The 21,402-nt window shown below is 32.7% G+C and overlaps 1 protein-coding gene across 8 annotated transcripts in view; it reads right to left on the bottom strand.

Moving 5' to 3' along the window:
• The window catches only part of LOC115884337 (prominin-like protein), an 82,499-nt gene that overhangs the window by 4,692 nt on the left and 56,405 nt on the right, over positions 1–21,402 (bottom strand). For 5 of the 8 annotated variants that reach the window (XM_030902882.1, XM_030902885.1, XM_030902884.1 and 2 more), the window contains 3 exons: positions 14,464–14,585; positions 14,226–14,270; positions 2,035–2,172 (listed from right to left, as the gene is read on the bottom strand). In XM_030902882.1, the coding sequence (XP_030758742.1) occupies positions 2,035–2,172; positions 14,226–14,270; positions 14,464–14,585 (305 nt within the window). The remainder of the gene's footprint in view (positions 1–2,034; positions 2,173–14,225; positions 14,271–14,463; positions 14,586–21,402) is intronic. The other 3 variants (XM_030902886.1, XM_030902888.1, XM_030902889.1) reach the window with 1 other exon arrangement.

Genomic DNA, 21,402 nt, shown 5'->3' with positions numbered 1-21,402 from the left:
ATTTGGGACACTCTGTATCTTGAAAAATTATTTTTAGTCCTTCATCGAACCCAAAACTTACAATTTGTAAAAATCTCATCGTTTAGCTACAATACTCCGTGTCGTATGTGGTGAACAACCCTGTATAGACATTGACATTAAAGTCTGTAAACCTGACTAAATGAAATTTTGGCAAAATGTTTAAATTTGTTGTATAATTTACGATAACGAGATTAAATAAACAAAAAAGAGACAAAAATAAGCCCTTAATTACCTTATTTTTACAATACAATATCAGTAGCCCTCTTGATTAGGCCCATTCTAACAAAAAAAAAAAGATAGAAACAGTTAGTTTATTTTAAAATCGACGAAATACCAGAATACCATAATACCAGATGTATTAATATCTAATATTAAGATATTAATAGTGAATGAAGAAACGATGACTAGTGAAGTCCTGGTAGGCGTTGGAAAAAAGTTGCTTTTCGCGTAATAGTATAAACGTCAAATTGTTATTAGATCAACATTTTGATAGTCTCAGCAGCGTTTTTATCTTTTAAATGCTTTTTCAAAATGCCTTTATTATTTGAAGTAGTTGAAGTTGTTTGAATTTTGAAAAAGCAATCAAAAGATAAAAGACGCTACTAAAACTATCAAAATGTTGATCTAATAACAATTTGGCGTTTATACTATTACGTCATAAGCAACTTTTTTCCAAAGCCTACCATGACTTCACTGAATCATCGTTTCTTGTTCACTATTATTAATATCTTAATTATTAGATATTAATACATCTGATATGCATATCTTCTGGTATATCGTCGATTTTAAAATAAACTAACTGTTTCTACTTATTTTTAGAAGAGGCATAATCAAGAGGGCTACTTGATACCGTGTTAAAAGTAAGATAATTAAGGGCTTCTATTTTTGGTATTTATTAATTTTGCTAATATCTTCGGTTTGAAAGGAGATATCAAGATGCGGTTTTCGCTGACTTTTAAGCTTTTACTACTCTTTATATCAGCTAAAATTACATATACTATTGCATTTAATTTTTTTGAAAAAACGCGCAATGTTTGTTAAATTGTAAGACAACGCCCCCTAGCGTCTACGTTCAAAAGCTTATTATTATTGTTTATATGGTACAATATAGAGTAAGAAACGCTCTTTTAAACGAGCCCTCACTTGTTGGATTCCGATCATCCAGTCCAGAGTTATTAATATTCAAATAAAAACAGATCTAACCTTCCCCCACCACTTTATTTTGGTAGATAGGGGGAAATGGCTGTAACAAAAAATATTCAAAATTTACTGAAGATTATGAAGCTGTTACTTATAGTACACCTTATTAAGGCAAAATTGTGTAAAAACTCCATTTTCTTATTTTTTTGTTGCAGTTGCGCTCCCTAGCGGTCGTTCTAGAAACTTGAAAATCAGCCGAGAGGTATTCTTAGTGGGACACCCTGTACATCAATAAATAAATAAATAACCCATAATAACTCTTAGAATAATCTTCATAATGGACTAGTTTTTGCCAATATGTAATAAGTAAAATAAGCTATAAAACAAATAAATCAATTAATTACTAAAATACTAGTTATTAAATTAAAAATAAAACGTACAAATTTTTAAAAAATGATATAATAAATATTGCATTGTTTGTCACTTTTAAATTAAGATTCATCACAATCTGGCAGCGCTGTCGCCATCGCCTGTTACTCAAGGTTGATCACGTGCATCGGAAATTGTTTTGCGATTACCATAGTGGGACATCTCGATGCGATGCTCGCGCACGTTTTAAACACTGTTTTATCGCGGCGAGATGCCTCACTATGTAGGTACCCTTAGAAATATCCATGCAAAAAATCAAAATTTAATGTACAGGGTGTCCCATTTTCGTGCGTTTTATGGGTAGAGTTTTTACGTATAATTCAGTGGCGTAACTGGATTTTTATTGAGACTGTTATTCTCGAAATATGCCCCAAACTTATATATTTTTTTAAATGGGATACCCTATACATTATTTTTTTCCCTGCATATTTGTATTTCGCTTACTTGGGAGCCATGTCATCGTACCGACCATCTACAGGGTGAGAACCTCTGGCCACTGCCCCGTGTCCCGCGTTGGGTGGATGTCTTTCCTCGTATCTCTTCGATTTTTTACCTTTTTTCTTACCACGTTTACCGGCCCTGCTGTAAAACAAAAAAAATCAGCTTTAAATTCATTTTTAGAGCTATATAAACAAAGGAAAATCCTCTGAGCGTTAACGATGTGATGACAGTTTCTAAAACTACTAGAAAACTAAACCACACACCCTGTAGATAAATATGAGAGTATAAATGTCATTCAGAACCGCGAAATTAGTAGAAAAAATTAGTGGTTAAAATTAACGTAGAAGTTTGTTCCTCTAATTTCAATGTAAAGCTCCGCGCGCACTGGAAGGGTATCGGCGCGAGCGAGCGGCACGTAATTTTCAGTTTACGTTGAAATAAATGTAAGCCCGCGCACCGCATTAGATCGGTGCGATCGGTGCGCTTCGAGCTATCGGCGGTACTCGCGCCATCAGGCGAAATCAGAGAATGCATGGGAGGGGGACGAATAGTCTACGCCGCGCGACTGTTTTTAGTGGAGCGGTTTTAGATTAAACATGTCCGATGAATTATTAATCGAAAGTGTACGAGACCATATCATACTTAATATGCGGTTCTTTATAAAAATTTCTTACAAGCACGTACTGTTTGACCAGCGGATCTGAAGCTACGGAAGGAATGCGAGAAAAAAAATCGACATTGCCACGTTTATCTATAAAATTGCAAAATTGCCAGACATGAACTATAAATTTAATATATTTTTATTATATATAATGTGTTTAGCATATATTCTGACGTATATTACTAAGGAATTTTAACGTAGTTCATATTGTTCGATATGTTTTATTTAATAACTTATTTCTTTCATTCTGTATAATCTGCTTATTATGAAAGTTGAAGATTTTTCAACGATATCATTGGCAAACCGGCATCGCCGCCTATTCATCGAACATGATTGGCCAGAGTACGTCACCGTATTTGTTACCACGCGGTTGCCATGGCTTTTACGCCTTTCCTATTCGCTTGCTTTATCCACAACTTCAGGGTCTCTTCTGAAAAGAGTAGGAATATTGAATACTATTGAAATATCCAGTGGCGGTGTCATTTTTTTGATCATTATTACTTTATTTCATTATTTTATACCGGTTATCCTAAACTTTATTCCTATATTTTTCGTATATTTGATAGTTAAGTTGTGTTTTATTGTTTTGTTATCTTGTTATAATGTTTTTCGTTCGTAGTTTTTAATTATTAATATCAAGCTTGATCGTATATTGTATTTTAAAATGAATAAATTTGTTAAGGGTAAGACGCTACATAGTCAGACAAGAGAAATAATAGCTAATTTATATAGGTAAGTTAATAATAACGTGGATGAAATCTCATTTGGTTTATTTCCTTGTGTTCATAATAAGGTTTTGCGATGAAGAAGCTACAGAGAGTTCGCTTAAGTTGCCGCTTAAACGTAAACTTGAGCGGATATTTTTATACCGGGTTAGCGTATCGGCTATAAAAAATCACACCAGAAGATAAAAACGCTGAAAACTAACCCCGATAAAATGATATCCAGCTCTGGAAAGAAACGCCCACGTGAGACTGCTGTCGAAAAAGCTCGACGACTTTTCGAAGTGGCCAGGAATTTGATAAATAGATTTTATCTCGAATTCAAACTCGTCCCCGCAATTAGAAAGCTTTTGCAAAAATTGCAGGAAGAATCAGATTTTCCTTTGCAGAGAAACAGCTTAGGGGTATTAAAATCAAATTAATTTTTTTGGCGTAAATGTCAAAATAACAGATAAATATTAATGGAGCGGCCCATTATATTGCAGAGAGAGATATAAATATATACGCGAAATTTGAAAATATAGCCAAGTATTATCTATTTGGATGAAACATATGGGTAGACAATGACCCAACCTTTAAAAACTGCTGGCGGAGCGATACCATATCTGGTGTAATAGGCAATATTGGATCTACTGGTGAGTAAAATTATGTTTTGTTTGCGCTTCCAAAGTTAGTTATATCTAAAATTATGTATTATAGAAAAAAATATAGTTAGTACAGATATATAAATAAATATACCTCAAGACTCAGTCTTGATCATCTGCTGATGGCAGACATGGTTAGCGAAACGTGCGTCCAGTGTAAAATTAAAAGCGTTTTGGTGTATTGTACTGATTTAGTGTTTTATTTTGCTGTGTAACACCAAAGGTTCCAACCCCCAGCTGTAATTATTTCTTCTATTATATTAACAACACAATAATAAGATGATACAAAATATTTAAGGGAGCTTTAATAAAAGCTTTTAGTGTTTATCTGCTAACTCAACAGTAACGATTCAAACAGCATAAAGTTTTTTGAAAAAAAATATTAATCTGAGTATTATATTTATGATACACATTATTTTCATATAACACCGTACGCCCATGCCTATTTTATGAATGAAATTGGGCGTGTTTTGTTTACAACTGCGTTCCCCTGCCGATACCCCGTAGCTACAGATCCGTTGGTCACACTATAACCTATATTGTTTACTACACTTATTCAATAAATGAATTAGAAAACCTTCCGATTAAACTCATTTATTTCTCATCTCGTTTTGATTATCTCACATTATTATGGAAATCGAACTTAAATATCGTCAAAAAACTTATCGTATTATTTAATTTTTGGTATGTTTTGACGTTAGTAATAACAGCTGATAAATAGTCATCCTATGTTACTATCACGGCATATAAATCACACGGCAGGCTAACTCTCTTTGGCGGGAACGCCACGCGCATACCGTCGCGCACGCCGCCATTAGGGTTTCCATCAACAGAAAGTAACCAGTGTCGTAGTTTCTTTCATCGACTGAGCACACTTTCGGCTGATTCGAGTCAGTAGCGTACGGATTAATTTATTTTGTTTATTTCTTGAGTTATATTTTATAGTTGTTGTTTTATTTTTGTTTATTGTGTTATATATTTGGTTTTTCTAGTTTATTTTCGTTTCTTTAAAACTTTAATTTTTACGTGTTTTTAAAATGCCTGGGCGAAGTTGTGCAGCAAAAAACTGCCCGAGTAGAGGACTAAACTGCAATAAAAGTTTCTTTCTGTTTCCTAGAGATCCGATTAGGTATGTATATACATATGTGATTAATTATTTTAACATATTTTAGTTGTGAAAAAAAACAGTAGTATACATATTAGGACATTCAGCTAAATAGGAAGATCTAATTAAAAATCTTAACAAACTTTAATATTAGTAAGATTTAATGTTAAATATTTAGTAAAATAAAATTTAATGTTGTATCTAGAATCTAGACATTAAAAATTAAATTTAAAAATCATTATATTATTCATTTAAATATAATTATAAAAATAAATAAAATGAGTATATCGAAAATAAGTTAACAATACATTTTTAGGGCAAGAACATGGGCAATTGCAGCTAATGGAGAAGACTTGATTGAAGATATAAATAAGGCCCACAAGTACAGGTTGTGTTCTGTTCACTTTGAATTTAAAATGTTTACCAATTCCACTTTCTAACCGTATAAAAATACAATGCGGTACCTACTTTGTTTCCTGCCATGAAAAAATAGAAGTTTCTCAAAAAAAAAATTGTGGATTTATTAATTTGTGAAATTTGAATATTAATAAATTTGCTACGCCCATTGATGGGCATAATTTGTACGTAGCCTCTTTATATTGTTCAATAAATATTTTATTGGTATATTTTTTAATTCTTGTTTTAGTAACTCCTGGAATGTTTTGTTAGTTGCATGTTTTTAATTTTAATTGTCTATTCTCTACAGTGAAATATTTAATTGATTTTTTCATTTTTACTTTTCGAGCGAGAAGTATGCGCGGTTAACGATTCATTTGTTTGGACAAAAAGTATTGTAAATAAAATTCAGTTTCAGTCAATTACAGTATTTTTTTAGTACGACCCTGTCGTATTTTCTGAGAAATTTTTTAATACGTTTTAATCCGGCCCTGACTAGGAAACCATAATGGCGCCGACAAGGTCAAATTTTATAGAAATTTTAAACAATGGAATCTGAGTAGAGTTGGCGTGCCGATTGTTTTATGTGCCGTGTTACTATGTTGATCGCTCCGTACAGTGTGTCCCATTTTAGTTGAAATCATAGGGTATCTCCGTTATTAGTGAAGATAGAAGGGTGCGTTTTGCACAAACCTGTCCCACTTTTTCGTCAAACAGAAGATGCTGCAAACAAAATTTTCATAGCCCTCTTCATTTCTGAGCTACAGGGTCTTTTCGAAAATTTTACAATTTGGGATACCCCCTGTATCTCTGTTATTGTTAAAGATATCGAGAAGGCGAAAACTGCTTATTGTAGAACTTTTTACTTAGAATACAGTGGCGTAGTCTGTTTTTCTACCAAAAAAATATTTTTGAAAATATGAACTAAAGTTATGTTTTTTTCAAATGGAACACCCTGTATATTTATAAACCATATGATCTGTCTTGCTATGAGCTTCTCAAAAATATATATCACTCTATATTTATTTTCACTATTGACTGCAATATTTAAAATATATCATTTTCTTATTAGTAGGCCGTGATAAGTAACAAAAAATCAAAATGGTATTTACTAAAATAGTCATACACATATTAAAATTTATTTGGGATTGATATATTTTACTTTTGAAATAACTGTTACCACTGAAACTGTGAATATATTTTTCTTTTTTTTTTAAACGGGATGGGTTTGCAAATATCTAAATCGTGAATTATTAAAGCATTTTTCAGGTCTTCGACATTGTTGTAGTTCCCACGATATATTTCGTATTTCAAAAATCCCCAAAATCAGAAATCGAGAACGGCGAAATCCAAGAATCGAGGAAGCTATCGATATGCGTTCATTGGTTCCAATTCATTGATTTGAAAAATAATAATTTAACAGTATTCTAATATTTCCATAGTTATGAGGGGGAATGTTTCCCATCTTGCTGAAAGTATATTTCACGTAAATTAGCTAAAGGAATATCTAAAATTTCCGATACGATAGATTATTCTTATGTATACACGTATTCCAACATTTACAAATAGCGGTAGAGAGTTAAGTTTCCCTAATATATAAAGAATTTATCTCCCAAAATAAAACAAGAGACAGATAGCAGTATACTTTTAATAATTCTTTAGTTTCTTTTATTATCCAATCATGGCCTACTAATAAATATGATATTTTAATAAAAACTTTTAAATATTGCAGTAAATAGTGAAAATAAATATAGAGTGATATATATTTTTGAGAAGCTTATGGCAAGACAGATCATATGATTTATAAATATACAGGGTGTCCCATTTAAAAAAACATAACTATAGTTCATATTTTTAAAAATATTTTTTTGGTAGGAAAACAGACTACGGCACTGTATTCTACGTAAAAAGTTCTACAATAAAGAGTTTTCACCTTCGATAGCTTTTAACAATAACAGAGATACAGGAGGTCCCCAAATTGCAAAAATTTTCAAAGACCCTGTAGCTCGGAAACAAAAAGGGCTATGAAAATTTTGTTTACGGCATCTTCCGTTTGACAAAAAAGTGAGACAGGTTTGTGCAAACCGCACCCTTCTATCTTCACTAATAACGGAGATACCGTATGATTTCAACCAAAATGGGACACCCTGTACAAGGTACAAATAGAGAAAATAATATTTATGTTTGAATAAAATATTTGTACATATATATCTACCGTATGATAGAAAAAAACGGCGTGCAGTTGGATGGGAAATGACGATTGATGACATTTCCTATATAAATTTACATATAAAATGGCATCTATAGTCTATAAAATGAATAACTTTGAATTTTGACCGTTGTTTCTTACCAACACGGCAAATATAAAATCCCTCTGTCAAAAAAGTTACTGATATTCTTTAAATTGAGTGCCTGAACGAATCAGATAGGTAACTCTTTTTACTTTCGTGAAATAGAAAAGGAAAATAATAAAACAAGTGATAGTTCTTCCTCTTCTACCAAAATCAACACGAAATGTCATAATTGTCAAAAAAGTAAAATGTCATCAGCTTTTGACATTTCTAAATATCAGATCAATGCCGTCTCTAATAGAACAGCCCTCAGGGCGGAATTTATGACGTCACGCTAGTTAGATATACTTCATGGATTAATAATGTGTTAGAATACATGGAAAACATAACTATTCCTCGTATTTTGGTTTGTATTTTAAAATCAATGTTTGTTTTTCAAAAACAAACCAAAAATACGAGGAATAATTATGTTTTCCATGCTATTCTACAACATATTTATTAATCCGTAGTATCTACTAGCGTGACGTCATAAATCTCGCTCAGAGGCTGTTCTATTAGAGACGGCATTGCGTCAGCATGGCCGCAAGTTGCTAACCTAATAAAATAAACACTAAAAAAGCCCGCGGGAACTGTCAAATTCAAAGTTATTCATTTCACAGACTATACCTTCATTTCATGACCATCGCTTATGCCGTTCCTTTTCGATAATACGGTACTATAAAAACTATTTATATTTTTTCTTTTTTCAATTTTCTTTGACTTTTTTATGATATTTTAAGTTTTTAAAATCTTTGATTTAAGTCAGTAGTGAATAAAACGAAACTTGTGTTTAAATTTTGTTTAATGATTGACGTTTCGACCAATTTTAATTCGGTCTTCTTCAGAATCTATTACAATACAATTTTATCACTAACAATGTGTTTAATATATAATTTTTTCTTACCACAAACGTAGAAAATGATTTATACGTATATTATAGATTCTGAAGAAGAGCGAATTAAAATTGGTCGAAACGTCAATCATTAAAAAAAATGTAAACACAAGTTTCGTTTTATTTACTACTGACTTAAAACAAAGATTTGAAAAACTTAAAATAAAAGCTAAATATAAATGTTTGTAATGACACTTATTTAGATTAAAAAACTAAAAATAGAAGTTTTATTTGACTATTTTTCATATCTAGCTTTGTTTTTAAAAAACAAATTAAACCCTTTTGAATGATACCAAATTTGTTAAAATCGGTTAAGCTCAGAGTCATGTAGTATATTTTATCCCCATCTTCCACTCTATTTCACTAATTTTATGTGGTTTGTTAAGATCTAAATATATTAATGTGTGTTTGGTTAAGATCTAAATAATTACAGTGGAACAGGCATATTAAGAACACTACCAGCAAAGCCATAAAGGCTCTCATGATATGCAGAAGACTGGCCGGAAATAGATGGGGCTGCTCCCCTAACATTTTGCGCTGGATGTATACCATGATAGTAAGACCCATGATTACTTATGGAGCAGTTGCCTGGTACACAAAACTAGAGCAACGGACGGCAAGGCTAAACCTATGCAAAGTCCAGAGACTAGCATGTGTTTGCATCACAGGAGCCATGAGAACCTGTCCAACAGCAGCAATGGAGGTCATTCTAGATCTAACACCACTGCACATTGTCATTGGTAGATATGCCAATGCGACAATGATTAGAATGGTCACTAACGGAATTAGTACTGGGAGAATTGTCAGATCAGGGGCTTGGAACACCCTCAAAAGGAAATACCACTCCCTGCAACCCCAGTGGACGATATGCCAAGAACGTACAACTTTGACAAACATGTCAATGTAGTATTGAACAATAAGAAGGATTGGAAGAGCGAAACGCTTGCCCAGCAGTTAAAAGACCATACCATAACTTGGTATACTGATGCTTCCAAAACCAATACGGGAACAGGGATCGGAGTGTTTGGGCCGAGAGCTAATTACTCCGGAACCAATGGGCACTTACCCTAGTATCCTACAGGCAGAAATCTACGCTATCGAGAGATGCGTACAACTTATCTTAGATAGGAACTATCGGAAACAAGAAATAGCCATCTTATCTGATAGTCAAGCAGCGTTAAAGGCGATCAACTCAGTATCAATCAATTCGAAATTGGTCAAAGAATGCATAGAGAAGCTGAATAAATTAGGCAAAGAAAACAAAGTCCTCCTACACTGGGTGCCTGCTCACCAAGGGATAGAAGGCAATGAAAAAGCAAATAATCTAGCTAGGAAAGGAGCGAACACTCCACTAACTGGACCAGAACCGTTCTGCTTTCCCAAGTGGTAACCAACTAACTCAAGGCGGAACTCAAGAACTTGGAAGATTCCATCCGCAACCTGGAATGGAAATCTTGCAATGGTCCTAAGACACTCGAAGAAGTTTCTGAGGGCTTATGATCAAGAAAAATCACAGATCTTCCTGGAGTCTGAGTAAGAACAATCTTCGGATTGTCACGGGGTTTTAACAGGACACTGTCTCCTCAATGAACACCTCAGTAGATTGAAACTAAGAAGAAAACGGCGAATGCAGATTCTGTGGAGAAGATGGTGAAACACCAGTACAGCTCATCACTGAGTGCGCCGAGACGACAACCATTCGTGCCATGAATTTTGGTACGACTGATATTGGAGATGGAGAACTACCCTCTATAAAACCGTCCCAGATACTGGCTTTTGTCAAAGCCCTGGGACTGTATGATGAGTTACGATTCAAGAAAGGGGGACACAATGGATCTGTAAGGTCGAAGTGATTAACCCCCCTCCCACTGATTCTAAATTCTAAATTCTAATCTAAATAATATTAATTTCCATCATAAAGCATAAAATATAAAAAGTTGCATAAAAATATAAATAGTAATAATACTTTATAATTTTTTGAAATGCCGAATGAATTTGACTAAATTTGAATAAACTTCTCCTCGTCTATGCTCAAATTTATGCTGGTGACGTACTCTCGACCGCCGATCGTGCGACTCCAGTGCGCGGCTACAATCGACTTTCCGACCGGTCGTGCCGGTCGCGCCGCTCGGTCGCGCCGATACCCCTTCTGTGCGCGCGGAGCTTAAGCATTCAAAACGTCAGAATTAGTGGTAGTAATTTTCAATTAGTTGAAAAACTTAAATTTTACCTCTAATTTTACTTTAAAATTTGCGAGTAATGTAATTTTGGTCTTTGATAGAAACCAAAAGTTTGTTGTTTTAATTAGTGGTTTCAATTACACTTTATACTTTTTAGTTTACGATCGTTCACAATGTTTAAAAAACAAAATTAAAATTAATAGAATATTCTAGCAACAACTTGGGTTAGTCAGTTGTATCCATAGACAAAGCCTAATATTTAGCTTATAAAACAATCAACTTTTGATTTCTAACCACAATTTCTATTGACGGAAGATAATCAAAGGCAAAAATGACATTTCTCGCAAATTTTAAGAAGTATAATTAGTGGGAAAGTTAAAAGTTTCATAACTTTTTCTACCAATTGAAAATATCTACCACTAATTTTGACGTTCTGAATGCTTACATTGAAATTAAGGGAACAAAATTCTACGCTAATTGAAACCACTAATTGCGAGGTTCTGAATGAAGCTATAATTCTTCCTAACCATAGAATAAACACTGAAACCATCGAAAAAAAAGAGACTAAAGAAGAACTAAAAAAATAACCTTTTATATTCCAAAATTAGAGACAGAAGAAATGTCATGAAAATACGTTCTTTTGTCAATTTTATTTGACGTTTCACTCTTTGAATAAAAAGATTAAGGAAGGAGTATAATGCTATACATAATATATTCACGCATGCCAGACAAAATTGGCATCATAAATCCCTATTTTTGACAGTTCTGTTTGATGTTTCAACTGGGACATTTGAAACTGACTTAAAATTTTGTGGATTTGTCATGTCTACTGAGCTTATTTTATGTTATTTATTATTCATTCAATAATTAGCTTTGTTCAAAGGTAGTAAATCTGGAACGATATTGTGTCAGAACTTAAATTAACAGTGACGTTATTACAAATTACTGAAAAATGACTATAAAATAGTTAGAAAAATCGAGAGAAATAATGGAACTAATATAAACGCCACGAATGTTTGGGAGTGATTCATCGCTTGATGAAGTTAGAATCGACATGCGCGCAATCATTTTTACATTAAAACGTAAATTTTTACCGCAGACGTAGGTTTTTAAAGGCCCGGTCTAAGTATCTGCCTGCGCTCCTCCTACTTATTTTAAAATGTTTGCGTGATTGACAAAGACGATACTATAATCGCGTTTCTTTGATTGATTCGTTTTTGTGCGTCAGTCCATTGGTGTGCTTGCAATGCGACCAATGGAGCATTCCATTTTATATTTATAACCAAATATATGTTTTGACAAGACTTTGACAGTTAAAACAACAAATTACAACAGATTATACATTGATTATTATATGACTTGAAACAACACGGCACTGGAATTAAGTTTTATGTGACCTTGAACAGATTAGTTCACATGATAGCGACCGCTGAATCACTCCCAAACATTTCGTGGCGTTTACTATATTCACTTGCAAACCAATTAATTACAAAATTCACTTAAATTAACTAATTTTATATTTTTCTTTTATTTCCGCTTTTATTTACTACTTGTCAAAAATAATTAGAACACGTCAATTTGACTTGACGTGTTTCAGTAGCGTATCTGTTATTATAATTTATCTATTATTATTTAACATATATTTTAATAACAAAAAATATTTATTAACAACATAAACCAAAACCACCAAATTATTGAGCCTACCCTACTTTATATTTTAACACGTTTAAAAAAAAATAGAAAGCCACAGATAAACCGGCATTCAAGTCAGCCTTATGAGTATACTCTGTATTTTTTTCTCATGTAAGATTTCGACAGATGATGACAGAAGAACAGCAGATGACGTCCCATACCAATCTATTTATTTTACTAAAAAAAAAAGTTCTAATATTTTTTAGGTTAACTATGAATGGGTTTAAATAAAAATACGTCACGTGTCGTCTCTTGTTGTTTTTAACCAGTTTTATTGGTTTATTTCAAAAATGACAGATCATATTTCAGTTTTATTGATTTGACAGAACGATGAACGACAAACGGACGCCGATGCGTATGAACTCGCCTTTAGATTTTTGAGACTTGTCAAAGTCTTGCAAAATTATAGGTTATAATTTTGTGTCAACTTATGTCAAATATCTGCGTTTTGGAGGATGGTGCATTTTCGTGTTATTACGTGTGTTTTGTGTCTTTGGAAGTCAAGTGGAGGAAAAATCGAGGGAAAATTATCTGTAGACTCAATAAATTTGTATACCATCTCGTCGTAGATAAGCACATCTCGTATATGCTACAAGGATCGTACTAAACATACTACTGGAGTAGTTGTAAAATATCGACATCACACGGTAAGTAAATAATGGATTTTAGTACTGCAGAAAAATAATGTCAAAAGGTACTGGTTTAAAAAAAATAAGATTAAAGTTAATTAATCAACCTTTAAGGTATAAAATTTGGTAAATGTTATTATTAATAAAATAGTTTGTTTTATTTATGTTGTTTTATTTATTCTTGTGGAATATTACAAATTTGTATTTGTGCATAAGTTATATTGATAAAAGTAATAATAAATGCGGGAAGTTTCTTGAAGCTTGAAAGTAAGAAATAGTTATTTTTATATTTTTTTGGTATGTGGTGTTTTGTCCTTGTTTGTTTTGTATTAACACACCGTTTTTTTTTAAATAAAATAACTCGATTACATTTTTTCAGTTTTATACAGTTTTTTTCACAATATTTTGAAGTAATCACTTATCAGTCAAACTTTAAGTATGTTAATTTCCTACTATGCGTTCCAGTTGTACCAACTTATTTCTTTGTAAAATAAAATAAACTACTTTGAAATTAAAATGACAGACACATCTATCACTGTCAAGGATTTTGTCGTTGGACAGACTATAGTACTCCTTCCTTAGTCACATGATTAGGTGTGAATGATGTTTTTAATGCAAAAACAATAATAACCAAAAATATAAGATCATTAAACAAAATAATAACTAATCGTAATAAAATAGGCATGCATGCAATTGTTAATGATTCATCAAATTACAAACTACAAAAAGAAATATATCTTACTGTTCTATTAAGCAATATATCATATAAAAATAATACAAAATCAACACCGCGTGATCGAGAAAAAAAAACGGCGTCAAGTAGGCTTCGAAATGCCATTCCCGTATTTCCAAGCCCACTCCGACGCCGTTTTTTTTCTCGATCGTATGGTACGTCGATTTAATAAAAAAAATTGTCAAGAAAAACGCATGCACAACTACTCACCTGTTCAAAGGAATACTATCAGCGTACGCGTCATACAAATATTCACTGTAAAAAAAACAATACAAAAAAGAAGAAAACAAACACTTATTTACTAACATAACTACGAAAAAAAGCATTGTGTATTTTATTTTTCAAAATATAGACAAATATAATTTCGGGTACCTATATAGGTTTAAAAAAAAATTACATATAATTTTATAGGCAATTAATAACTGGAAATAAAAAAATTGATACTTACGTCTCGACATAGCCGTGGCCGTACGGTTTGTATTTCTGATACAGGGTGGCCAATTTGATAGCCACTACGATAGTGACGATGTACAGTAGGATCGACCAGAACATGCTGAACCAAAATCCATTCTAAAAAAATAAGAAAGGACATACTGTAGTATTCTATCTACATCTATATGGCCTTGGTGCATTCTCCGCCAGTGCTGCCACCATCGGAGAAAACAACTACTATACAGGGCATAGACTTAAAATAAAATATAGACTGAGCATCTCATTCATAAATAGCTGGAACATGCGGGCAGACACTGTCTTGTTATTGTTGTGTTATTGTTTTAGGTTATAACGAGTGCGACACGAGCGATAGATAGGTTGTCTCTGTCGTAACGGTCGTTCCCTGACGACTCTGCCGAGAAACACAACACTGTCTTTCGTTTCTCAAGTACACCTGAACTCTCCGTATCATAGCCGGGTAATTTTTTTATTTTAATGAAGCTATAAGTAAATTAAAAATATATCGTATTTAAACGTTTTTATATTTTATTAAGATTTAGGACAGGTTTTTTACATAAAAGTTTAGAAAAAACGTCTTAGAGTCCGAAAAGGATAAACATAATAAAATACACGTTATAGAAGAAATTTTATAATCGAAATTACGTAATTTTTGAAATTAATAATAAATTATTAATTTTAGTCAAACATTTACAACCCCTAATATTAATCAAAACCGGATCTATTCCACAGATATAATAGAATCGGCGACAGGGAGAGAAAAAAAAATGATTGTTGTAATTTTTTTTCTAGTTAAGTGATGTCTTATTATGTAAATTAGAGAAAACATAAATCTGTTCCATTAAAGCAAGGAAGGTGATAGGAAGTGGATAAAATAAAAACTACATTTATTTAACTCGGTACTGTCTTTATTATACCGGGTGCGGCTCAAAAGTGGCTCATCCCCATAATTTTTTTATATTTTCAAATAAAAAAACAAGATTTAGTATGTTAGTATATGAAATAAATTAGGATTGATTGACGCATTCAATTGTTTTTGGTCACTTCCTGTGTCACCGGAAATGACTATAACTTTTAATTTTTAAACGGCACCCTCGGTATATTTCTACTTTATTCGATAGAAAATGACACTCTGAATAGAATGAAATATCATATGTCAACTTTTGACATTTTCGCATATGGTTTAATTGTAATTGTAACACGCGGTTCATAACGACAATTTGACTCGAAATACCAAGTGTGTGGTATCAATATATTCATAAAAAAATGCTTTTTCCAAATATGCTAATGAGTCACCCTTGTTCCATTTGAAAAATTGACATATGTATGATTAAAAATACGATTTGTACATCTTTTAACCGGCCTAGACAAGACACGAAACCTATTAGACGATCAAAACTATTTTTCCAAGGCTCCTTGATTAAAACTTAGTGGATTGAGAAAAAACTGGATTGAAATTTAAAATAGGATATGTTTTAAGCGACAATGTCAAAAGTTGACATATGATATGTCATTCTATTCAGAGTGTCATTTTTATCGAATAAAGTAGCAATATACCGAGGGTGCCTTTAAAATCAAAAGATGTAATCATTTCGGTGAAACAGGAAGAGACCAAAAACAATTGAATACGTCAATAAATCCTAATTTATGTCATATACCTACTAACATACAAATCTGTTTTTTATCTGAAAAATAAAAAAAGTTAAAGGGTGAGCCACTTTTGAGACGACCCGGTATATTAAAAAATATTGTTTCATAATGTAATATCATTTTAAAATTCTTGTATGTTATTTTAGATTCTGAAGATAATTTTAGAATAAACCGGAATATATTTTTAATAAAAACATTATTAATTATTAACAGGGTTATAATTATGATTTTGTTACAATGTAAGTAAGTAAATAATGTAATGTAAGAGAAAAAATTCAGATTTTACATTTTACTAAAATATTATCTAAATAAGCGCCTTTCTACAACAACGCCACTGACTCCCAATGGGTAAATTGAGAGTTGCCTACCGGTCAAAAGTCGTTTCAAGACTTAAATGGATTATTTAAGTCAAATTTCTTGCAAATTTGGCACTGGCGAACCATATTTTATAGTTCTTGAACAGAAAAAGTCAATAAAATAAACACTTAAGCACTACAAGCTAAGAAAATGCGTTAATACAGCCGGGGAGATAGCGGCAACAAAGCTTTACCGCACACGTGCGACACGTACTACAAGGTAATAAATGAATGAATAGGCTCCCTCGCCTCTAATCGGTGTTGTCATATTGTAAAGAACTTATCCTTTTTAAACAGTATCCGACTTATAATTTAGTAGTATAAGGACTATTTAATACATCTCTGGAATATTAAAACCTACTTTATTAAACTGTAGTATTAATATCTCAATATATGTGTATAACAAGAAAAAAAAATATTGATAATATTAAAGACGTGACAACATAGGCTGGATGAGGAAGGCTCGGTCGACTGTACCCAGAAGTAAACATGTGTACAAAAAAGGTTGTTTGTCCGCGTTGAGATGTAAATAGTGTAGTCTATATTTTATTTTAAGTCTATGATACAGGGTGAGTTTCCTAGAATGTTCTCTATGGGTATCTCGGAAACTACTGGAGATAGCGTAATTTTTTAAAGCTTTTCAGCTATAATATGTTTCTTTCACAAAATTACTGAGTTATAGCCAATTTTTATCTTTCTTGACTAATTTCACTTAGTTAGCCATGGAAACAAGTTCAATCGTCGTTGCTCTCACAAATGTAAAATTGTCACATCCAATCTTTGTAAATTAAAATAAACAAAAATTCTAAATACGAGTTTTTCAAATGAATAAAAGCGTGTAGGAATATTGGTTCAACTTTTCTTGGCTATACAGTTTCAAGGATACGTTGACCGGTGAACGTTACTTACGTTTTTTAGAGAACGGTTTTCAAGACATTAATTATTAAATTTAGATACTCGCGCATTAATAGAGTGGTTCCAACATGACTCTCATTATGACACACCAAACCCCTCTCCCACATTGTAAGAAATGTTAAAAATTATTTCATTATCATAATAATTATGTAGACTCAGGGATAGAAAGAGGTGGACCAATTGCATGGGTCTCCTCGGCGTCCTCGGTCACCTGACCTATCCATTTTAGATTTTTTTATACGGTATGGTTAACAACAAGGTTTACTAAAGGACTTATGAACTTATGAGAGGCACTCGAAGAGGCGAAACAGGAGAAGTTTAATTAAGTCGACCGGTCGTTCTGTGACAATAGCTAGAAATTCAGTTTTAAAAAGATGCATTTATGTACTCAAAATAATTGCGGATATTTTGAACATTTCCTAAATTAACTTAAAGTGTATGTATTCATGGGCGCCGGAAGAATAAAATTTAGGGGAGGGCAAGGTAAGAATGAATAAAAAATTGACATTTTTGGTAATTGTTGGGAAAACTGGAAATCGTCCGATTTTCACCAAAATTGGTATACACCCTATTTTGAAGTCGTAGATTACGAATCTGAACTTTTTTCTTGGCGGTCTCTTACCGTTTTTCAGAAAAACGGAAAATAATTTCGATATCGAATTTTTCTTAATTTCTCATATTTTTAAGGTTTTCTAGCACATATTTTGTTAGGTATTCAATAATCAATAATGTTTTTGCTATTTTCTGTTACTTTTTTTTCGTCATACTATATTGTTATATTATTATAACATAAGCAAAATCAGAATGGAAAAGATGCATATAACGTCCGCCGGACGTTATCATAACGGCCGGCGGCCGTTAAGTTTCTAAGGTAATCGTAACGTCTGTCACCTGCAACAATGACTATTTATTGTCAGTTGGACTTTTCAAAAATTGGGAAAATAGACCATAGCGAGATGTCGCGAGAAATTCCGTTGGAAATACAGGAGGAAGCGGCTGCGGCTACTCAAAATTATACTTCCGACTATAACCAGAGAGAGATATCAGCAGGAATATGACAATTTTTTGAAGTGGCGGCAGGATAGAAGTATAAACAGCGTAAATGAAGCGGTATTGCTGGCTTATGCTAAAAGAATGTCTGAAATGTATTCTCCTACATCACTGTGGACAAGATATCCATGCTGAAGCTTGCGTTGAGAGTATATGAAAACATCGACATATCAAGGTAAAAAGCCATTATATTCTTCGATATTTAATCATACTCATCTAAATTATATTTGTTCATAGATTTGGTAAACTGTTCATGTTTCTGAGGCGCAAAAACGAAGGTTATTCACCAAAAAAGCCAAAGTTCTGTCGGAGGAATGACATAAATAATTTTCTACTGGATGCCGATGATTACACCTGGTTACTCGAAAAATTGTATTGGTGCTTGGTATTCTTGGAGCTTGTAGGCGCAGCGAGCTTTGGTCACTCACAGTTGATGATTTCGAAGATTCCGGAGAAAAATATTCTTGTCTCATTAAGAAATACTAAAAATAAGAAAGATAGGAAATTTCTTATTCCAAAAACGGGCCTTCCGTTTGATGCCTATGGTTTATACAAAAAATACATCAACCTGCGTCCTCGTAACTTTGACAATCCAAAATTTTTCATTGGTTACAAGAAAGGCAAGTGTGTTAAGCAAATCGTCGGTATACATACCATCGGGAGCGTACCGCAGAAAATTGCAAAATTTTTGAACTTGGAGAATCCAGAACGTTATACAGGGCATTCATTTCGTAGATCATCAGCAAACATGCTCGCCGAAAATGGTGGTGATTTACTATCGCTAAAGGAGCTAGGAGGATGGGAGTCTTCAACAGTGGCAGCAACTTACATAGAAAAATCAGTTTCCAAAAGAATGAAAATAACAAATCAACTTTTTCATGATAGCTCCAAAAATAATGTGTCTTTAGTGGATACAAATATTTGCCATTCTTCAGTAGCATCATCTTCTTCTATAAAATCTGTAAATCCCTGGGAAGGATTACAGATTTCTAAGAACAACAAGTGCCTTTTTAATTTCCATGTTCATTATCATGAAAAATGAATTTTAGTATAAGACATTATGTATTTTTTTATCCTTACTTGTGTTATTGTTCAATAAAATTTGTTATTAAATAGTAGTGTTTATTGCTCTAAAAAATCTGCAGTATGACGAAAAATCTAGAACGCAACACGGCCGATAACAAATAACGGCCTTGGCTGCTTATGATCCTCGGCTATCGCCTCGGATCACAAACTTCAGCCCGGCCGTTATTTGTTGTTTATCGGCCTTATTACGTTAATAACTATAACCAATTCTATGCATAATAGAGGAAAATTTGCTAAAATAAATTAGTAAACAATCTGAAAATGTTAGGTTATAGCTTTGTTCGGGTTCTTGTTATTACCGATTCTGAACCGTTCAAGAACTCTGCAGCGCATGCATAAATGAAATAATGTCTTCATATTTCCTTCTGCGCATACGCATCACAGTTCTAGGACGGTTCAGAATCGGTAATAAGAGAAACCCGAAGTAAGCTTATGTGTTTCTGGCATTTAAAGCAACTTTGCCAATGCTAAACCTAAATTTAGCGTGTTTTTTTCACTCATTCTGGAATTACGAAAGGCGGTCGCCAGAAGAACGGCACCTTCCCATAACTGCTATTTTACCAACGAGATCTGACTATTTATAGCCACGAAGTTGCACGAAAGAGTTTTGATTGCATTGGTTACAACTTCCATGCAGTGGGTGTTAATCTTTTGTTGTTATATTATTAGATTAACTAAAAAAAGATTAACCCCCTCCACAAAGAAGTTAAAACCAACGCAATCAAAACCCTTCCGCGTAATTTTGTGGATATAGGTGTATATTTAATTATTGTCGATCTCATAATAGGTAATTTATTTAAAATCCCTAATCACCCGAAAAAATAGAAGATATGGCAACGTTGTAAATTTTCAAATTTCTAGATTAGGTCTAGAATATATTTGTCTCTCTTATTACATAGGAGAGAGAAAGAAGGATATATCAAATGTCAAACTTCCATCTGGTCTCAATTTTCTTTGCTATTTTGTTAAGAAAAGTGTTTTTCAGTAAAATGTTGGACACTTTTCTATCCCCAATCAAGTGTGGCTTTTAGATAAACTATAATATAATGAAAATATAGTGAAATTATTACTTTATAGGGCCGAAATAAAGAAAAATTCAATGTTGAAATAATTTTCCGTTTTTCTGAAAAACGGTAAGAGACCGCCAAGAAAAAAGTAGATTCGTAATCTACGACCTCAAAATAGTGCGTATACCAATTTTGGTGAAAATCGGACGATTTCCAGTTTTCCCAATAATAACCACATTTTTTATTATTTTATAGATAACACCTAACAATTTCATAATAATGATTATTTTTTTACAGATGGATGTAAGAAGATAGCTTTTATTTTTATTGTTTCAGTGATCCAGGGGGGGGGGGCAAACGCCCCCTCTTGCCCCCCCTGTCCGGCGCCCATGTATGTATTGATAATTTTTTTAACTTTTAGTTTGTGTAATGTAAATTGTAAAGAGCCGTTTAATAAAATATTTTGTCTTTTTATAAGTTATAAATCATAACAAAATTAGAATACCATTGGAAACCGTTCTCTAAAAAACGTAAGTAACTATCACTGGTCAACGTATCTTGTATGGTCAAGAAAAGTTGAACAAATAATCCTACACGCTTTTCTTCATTTAAAAAAAATTATTTACAATTTTTGTTTATTTTAATTTACAAAGATTGGATGTGACAATTTCACATTTCTGAGAGCAACGATGATTCAACTTGTTTCCATGACTAACTAAGTGAAATTAGTCAAGAAAGATAAGAATTGGCTATAACTCAGTAATTTTGTAAAAGAAACATATTATAGCTTATATCGCTGAAAAGCTTAAAAAATGGCGCTTTTTATGAAGTCATTCATGGCCAACTATGGTTTCCATTTAAAAAAAACATATG

Source organism: Sitophilus oryzae, unplaced genomic scaffold (assembly GCF_002938485.1).
Source record: "Sitophilus oryzae breed Bouriz unplaced genomic scaffold, Soryzae_2.0 scaffold_227_pilon_pilon, whole genome shotgun sequence".
In the NCBI taxonomy this organism is placed as follows: Eukaryota; Metazoa; Arthropoda; class Insecta; order Coleoptera; family Curculionidae; genus Sitophilus; species Sitophilus oryzae.
Note: the sequence above shows the minus strand (reverse complement) of the source record. Positions and strands in the feature narration are given on the sequence as shown.